The 7286-nt window shown below is 47.3% G+C and overlaps 1 protein-coding gene across 1 annotated transcript; it reads right to left on the bottom strand.

The window, feature by feature from the left end:
- Nucleotides 1-6218: 6218 nt before the first annotated feature.
- Nucleotides 6219-6869, bottom strand: PHACADRAFT_201089 (uncharacterized protein; the record flags this gene model as incomplete). Its single annotated transcript, XM_007401374.1, has 2 exons — nt 6219-6470; nt 6534-6869. The coding sequence occupies 2 exons, from the start codon at nt 6867-6869 to the stop codon at nt 6219-6221; spliced, it is 588 nt and encodes a 195-aa protein (XP_007401436.1).
- Nucleotides 6870-7286: the final 417 nt, after the last annotated feature.

Genomic DNA, 7286 nt, shown 5'->3' with positions numbered 1-7286 from the left:
GTGCCACATCCAGCTGTGTGCTCAAGGTGATACATACTAATGTAATGTTTGCCCATGCTCATTCAAGTGGTAGTACAAGAAATTCTGTGTAAATACAGACCCTGTAAAATAGTTAATATGCTATTCAATATTAATGCTCTGATGATACTTGTATGATGAGATGGGTGATTGGTTATCAATGCTACAATACCAGGTGCAATATTGCTTACATGGGGCAAGCTACAATTATACCTCAGAGTTGCTATGAGAGTGTTCCTGAGACTAGTGGTTACTACGAGAGTGCTTCCAGAGCAGGGACGTGTTTGGTGCTTGCTACTGAAAGGGGGACCATTCTCCGACTGCTTCAACTTCTACACTGGCTTCGTAATACTATGTAGCAAAGTCATTTTTCCCTGATGTCAGCCCGACTCCACAATACAAGATTCGACTGTGTTGTCGAGAACCACGCAGGCGATGCTGCATCAGCAGCTGGCTGTTGGGTCCCATTTGAGTCGATACCCACCGTCACTCCATTTTATGTCCGACTTTCCGTTCTCGTTCTTCAAGGTGTTGTATTCACGAGCAAGACCGAGCTCATATGGCTCATCCACAATTTCCCCACGCTCTCCTACTGCTCTTGCGAGTGACTCACCTTCCTTGACCTGTCGCTGGCCGTCTGCCCACGCAGACTTTGCCGACGTTCTCCACCAGCCCACCATGACTTCTGATGTATGGTAGACGGCTGTAAGGATATGGTGGGTCCCAGTCAAGTGGCACTTGCTACAGACATCGTGGACCCTGCCCGCCACATAGGCCTTGACAACAGCACATGGGACACGGCCCTCCAGAGACTGCTTGCACTGGCACCACACGGACCCGGAAAGGCGACTGGGAATCTGTTCTGCCGTAACCCTGGTAAATGTTCTGATTCATGCAAATAGTGCAAAGCTCACTGGCGGACCCTCACCAGGCACAGTGGAGATCGAATGCCATTCACTCAATCCAGATAAATCTGTGCACAACTACGTCTTCGCTAGAGTTAGGGCTTTTCAATCAAGTTTGGGTCAAGATGCGGTGTCTCCACTTGCGCATGTCAAAAGCATCGATCTCATACTCCATCTTGGCGATGTCAAAGTTGCGGACACCCTCGCTTGGAACGGCTTGTGTCAGCAACTAACAATCCAACTGGACTGAGCTACGACAATGCTGAGGAGACAGACTAGAGGAATGTAAGTGAGGAAAGACCAGCTCGAGTCTGGCTTGTTATTGAGCAGTATGAGCTCCTTATATACATGTCAGACTGAATATCTAGAGTATCCTACAAATATACGGAGGTGTATGGAAAGTGAGAGAATACTATGGAATCCGGGAGAACCATCCAGATGTGTAATATTCATGATATTACCCCCCCGTCTAGAATCGTGTCCTCACGATTATTTACCAGTCGATCCAAAGGCTCCCAATCCTCGTTGGGTTTCTGTTAAACTCGACACCTCTTCGATATTGCATGACGCAATGCATTCCAAAATGACTTGTGCGATTCGATCGCCGGCGCATACCTGAAAGGATTGATTGGTGGAATTAATCAACACCACACGCACTTCTCCGGTGTAATCCCGGTCTACGACTCCAGCACCGATGTCTATTCCCTTAACTGCTAATCCGCTCCGTGGCACAATTTGCGCATAAGTTCCATGAGGGGCACGCATCGCTATGCCGGTGCCGACAATCTTGCGATCTCGTGCTGGTACCTTAACACTTTCGGCCGAATAAAAGTCAAACCCAGCAGATTCTTCGGATCCTTGTTTCGGTAGAATCCCACCCATCCGTTGTATCAAAAGAGTGGTATCGCACGTGAGCATGTCGACGGGTCGTGTTAATAGAGGAATCCCTTCAAATCGTCATAGGTGCGGGTTTGTCGGGACGTCTAGTATGGAATTCTTGAAGAAGTTCCTGACAATTAGTCAAGTTCGCTCGTGATTCCCAGGAACGGCAATCGCCGTGGGAGCTGTTCTTCCAGAGTACCTGATACTTTAAATTTCCGTTTCAGTCACGACGGGAGTCAAGAATTTCTTCGACTTCCCATTCTTCCTCGCCATTTACGAGGTCAGGGACTATCGGTTCACGCCGCTGAGAAGGATACGTAGGTTCTTTGAAGGGACTGAGAAGGCTTTCATTGAAAACGGGGTGTTGTTTCCATTGACGTGGGAGTTCCAATTTATAGGCAGAAGCGCTGACTTTGCGTTTGACCTTGAAGGGTCCATATCGCTTATCGTCGAGCTTCTTCATTGGCCTGTCGGTTCGGATGTTTATCCCTTCTAGCCAGACTTTATCTCCAACTTTGTATTCCGGTCTGCTCTTTCTCTTTCGGTCGTAGAAGCGCTTCATGGACTCCTGCGCTAGACTGATAGCCGCGCTAGTATCTTTGCATACTCGATCCATTCTATCGACAAATTGTTGCATGTTTTCACTTAGTCCCTCTTGTACCGGTTGGGTTCCTTCATAAGGGTGGTACCCTTTATTGACAAAGAAGGGGGTATACCCGGTGGATGAATGAACTTTATTGTTGTACGAAAAGGCCGCTAGTGGCAACCATTCGGCCTAATCTGCTTGTCGGTAGTTAATGAATAATCGGAGGTATTGTTCTATTTCGCGATTGATACGTTCTGTTTGTCTATCAGTCTGAGGGTGATACGCGGTGGAGGGGTTGGCTTCGATTCCAAGTGATCGGTATAGTTCAGAGATGAACTTGTTCTTGAATTTGGTGCCCCTATCACTGATGATCTTTCGGGGAAGTCCGTGATGTGCCACCACATGGTCGCGAAGTGCTTTTCCCCATCCTTCGGCATTGAGTTCAATGTTACTTGGTATCGCGATTATCTGCTTGGAGTACATGCAGACGACTACGAGAATAGCGTTATACCCAAAGGACTCAGGTAATACTCCTATCTCGTCTACCGAGATTACTTCCCAGGGTCGCGTAGGAATTTTGTTGTGGAAGAGAAGTCCGGTAGGTCGTATTGTGTGCACCTTGGTCTTCTGGCATTTTTTGCATCCAGCAACGTACTTTCGGATGTCTTCTCGGATTTTAGGCCACCAGTAGTTACGCGTGACCATTTTGTGTGTTTTGTATTGACCGGGGTGTCCTGCCAATGGGGTATCATGATGATGAACAATGATCTGTTCACGGAGTTTCCTATTTACTGGTACATAGATACAATTTTTCCACGTCACGAGTCCGGTGCTATCTTTGTTCCAATCTTTGTCCTTGTTCTGTAAGGCTGCGGTAACTAGCAAATCTCGGTTCTTTTTGTATTTTTTAATCTCTGTGACCCAGTCCTGGTCGATTCCTTCTAAACTAAATACAGTACTACGGATTAGGGTACGGAAATGTTCTGGTTTTAGTAGTATGATATCTGAATTGTCCTCTTTTCCTGCATTGTGTCTCTTCTGTTGAGAAAGCCCATCGGCCTTGCCATTCGTCTTTCCAGGTTTATGATGTAGCGAGTAGTGATACTCAGCTAATTTGGTTATCCATCGAGCTTGTCGTCGATTGAGTTTTTGTGGCTTCCGGAAGTATTTCAGGTTCTTGTGGTCTGTCCATATTTTGAATGGATGCCGGGCACCCATGAGATACTGGCGCCACTCGTCAAGACTAGTCATGATTGCGAGAAGTTCTTTATCGTAAATCTCGTAATTTCTTTTGGCTGCTGTCATAGCTTTGGATAGATAGGCGACGGGTTTGCATTTGCCATCTTGCTTCTGGGCTAACTCAGCTCCTACGGCAAAGTCCGATGCGTCGCATTCTACGCGATAGGGGTTGTCGTCATTGGGTATGGCCAATACTGGTACGGAACAGAGTGCATCTTTCAGGCTTGTGAACGCTACTTCTTGTTCGATAGTCCATTCGAAGGTAGCATTTCCTGTTAATGAACTAAGTGGTTTTGCTATCTTGCCGTAGTCTCGGATAAATCTTCGGTAGAAGTTGGTGAAGCCGAGGAATGCTTGGATGTCTCGTTTGCACTCAGGCCGAGGCCAGTTGACGACTCCTTCTATCTTTACTGGGTCCATGCGGACAACGCCCTTTCCTACTATCATGCCCAGATATTCAACTTCTGTCTTCTCGAACTCGCACTTTTCCAGTTTTAGGTAAAGTTTGTGTTCCCTCAAGATTTGTAGAACTTGCCGCGTGATCTGACAGTGTTCTTTCAGATCTTGGGTGAAGATTGTGATATTGTCTAAATAGACTACTATGTTTTCTTGACTAATGAGATCTCAGAATATATCGTTCATCATAGTCTGGAATGTAGCTGGAGAGTTTTTGAGGCCAAAAAACATGACTAGTGGTTCGAACAGTCCTCGATTGGTGAGAAAGGCGGCTTTTTCTTCATCGCCTTCTTTGATGCGAATATTGTTGTACCCCCATCGGACATCCAATTTCGTAAAGTACTGTGCCTGCTTCAACTTGTCCACTAGTTCCTGTATCAAAGGAAGTGGGTAGCGATTCTTAATCGTCAGCTCGTTCAGCTTCTAATAATCTTGCACCGGTCGAAGACGTCCGTCTTTCTTTTTGACGAAGAAGAAGGAAGAGGCCCATGAGGACTTCGAAGGTCAGATTCTTCTGGTTCTGAGGTTCTCTTCTATGAACTCGTCAAGTTCCTTTTGTTCGCTTATCAAGATTGGGTAAACCTTGCAGCTGATTGGTTGCGCACCTGGTGTGAGTTCGATCACATGGTCCCATGGTCTTCTTTGTGGTAAAGGATCAAAGTCTTCTTTGCTGAACACATCGGAGTAGTCGTGATAGTGACTTGGGACAGTGTTTTCAAATGTCTTAGTCTCGTGTTTCAGACTTTCCTTAATGGCTAGATCAGTGGCCGTGGTGCGAATGTGCGCTGCTCCCGTAGCAAAGTAGGTTTCGTGGTCAAGAATAAAGATTCTATTCCCTTCTTCTAGGCGAGCCTCCAGATCGCTGGGCTCTTCATGATTTGCATCGATGTCAATTAATCGGGCGGCATATTTGCAGGCAATCGGGCACTGATCAAATTGAATGACTTGTTCTTGCCAATCGATAGATGGATTGTGCATCTGTAACCACTCATATCCAAGGAAGATCGGAGTCTTTCCCAGATTTGTGACGGCGAACGGAAGTCGTTCGATGTGGTCCTGAATTTCCACTCTCAATTCAACAAAGTTGGTAATAGCACCTCCGGCATTATGCGTTCCGCCTGCGTTATAGACAGGGATCGGTAATGGCAGTTTCTTTGTGGCAATGTTGTTATCACGGACAAACTGCACATCAATAGAAGATCCGGTACATCCTGTGTCTAATAACGCTTTGACTGATAAACGCTGCTGCGTGTCTAGGGTAGTGATGATCATTGGGACATCCATCTGTGTCCCCTTCCTTCCTCGGATAAATCGAAGCTGCTTTTGTAATTCATTCAAGAAGTCGGCTGCTTCTTCTTCTTTCATTTGCCTGATTTGGTTCAAACAGGCTTCGGAGGCGTCAACACTCTTCTTTGAGTGTACCCATTCTGTCAACAATCTAAGCGCTGCTTTGTCTTTGCTGACTATCCATTGGCGGATCCATGCCGCTGTCCATGGGGTGTGGCGTTGCCACTGCGTAGATTCAGTCTGATTCTGGGTGGGAGGTAAATTTTTATTCGGGGGAATTAAGCAAGAGAGTTGTGCCTCTCCGCGCTGTTCTATGGATGCCCCTTTCTTTTGTATATACATGGGAACCCCAAACCAAGAACACAGATAGTTCGTGAAATTCTCTTCGGTCAACTCGGCTATGCACCCAGCTGACCGCTTGCAAAACCCTTCATAGCCGCGCAAATTTCTTTGCGAATTGCCATTTTCCAGTCAAATGGTTCTGCCGTTGCGGCAGGAGCTTTGTTGAGTGATGCGAACGGCATGAATACATTGGTAGTGGGAATTGCCGGGGTTTCCGCGGCCCGTACCTGTTGAGCTTGTTGCCGATTAGGGCAATTGCGCGAAAGGTGTCCTTTTTCCCCACGTCGGAAGCAAAGACCCAGATGTCGTGCCTGGTCTAGCTCCATTGGCTGTCCTCTGCCGCTGAATGTGACGCCTGTCCCATCGCAACATGTCTGGACCGGGGCGCTTGCAGTGGGCGCGGCTATGTTAGCCTGTGCTCGTGGCGCACTTTGTGCCTGTTGCTGCCGAGGTTGAAATTGTCCTTGTCGCTGGGACTGTGGGTTTCGCCGACGGTACTGCTGCTAATTCAGGTCAATGCGTGCGACCCATTGTTTGTAGAGTGCGTATGTAGCGGGGAGTTCTTCTGACAAATTGTAAAGAAGCCGAATGATGTCGGCCCGGAGTGCTTTTTCTAGAAGCAATTTTAACTCCTGGAAATGTGCCTCGAAGTCGTGAATGTTCACCTGGAAGGCGCATAATTCAAACTTCGAGAAGAACTCCTGTGCTGATAGCGCTCCCATCTGCATTGCTTGCAGCCTATCGTACGCTTCTGCCTGTTCATCGATGAGGAAGTGTACATCTCAATCCTTCCATGAATTGTTCGTGGTTTGAATCACAGTATCTTCATCCGTGTCATACTTCTTCATGTATGTGGCAACGTATTCGCCTGCATGTCCACCTTTCATATACGACAAGATCATAAGGACCCTGTCAAATTGTTCTGGTAGCCGCTTTCTCTGTGTGACTACATACAATTTCATTTGCGTCTTCCAAGCGATATACTTGGATTTTGTGCCATCAAAGGCATCAGGTTTCATCGCACTTCCATTTAGGAGCGCGGCACTGTCTTGATTCTCGGCCATCGCACCGGGATCGGATGGAGATGAAGGTGGTGTGGGAGAACGTCGGGAAGGTGGGTTCAAGGCTTCTGAATCTTCCAAAGCTTCTTCCATGGGATCTGGTGGTCCTTCTGGTGGTACTTTGGATTCTCCGAGAGCGATTGAACGGAGATGTTCGGTGACTGAATCGAGTGTGTCGCGTCTTTCTCTGGGTTCTGAGCTAAATGCTACGGGTTCGGGGTTGGAGAGGGATTCGGAAGGTTCTCTGGTGTTTACCCTTGTTACTAGTTCTCTGCGTAATCCTTCTTCGCACCGTGGGCAACGAGTACTATTTTGTGGAGAATGCGGGCACGGCTGTTGTACACAGTATCGTACGGGATCTCCGCGTTTGTAGATAGTTCTTTCTCCTAGTACTCGATGTTGGTATCCTCTACAGTCACAGGAGAGCGTTGTCATATGCTATCGGGTCCGTGGAGCTGATTGCAGCAAACCCTGGGACTAATCGTGTTGTAACAACCAGATCAGGGGTAG

Source organism: Phanerochaete carnosa (genome assembly GCF_000300595.1).
Source record: "Phanerochaete carnosa HHB-10118-sp unplaced genomic scaffold PHACAscaffold_12, whole genome shotgun sequence".
Classification (NCBI taxonomy): Eukaryota; Fungi; Basidiomycota; class Agaricomycetes; order Polyporales; family Phanerochaetaceae; genus Phanerochaete; species Phanerochaete carnosa.
Note: the sequence above shows the minus strand (reverse complement) of the source record. Positions and strands in the feature narration are given on the sequence as shown.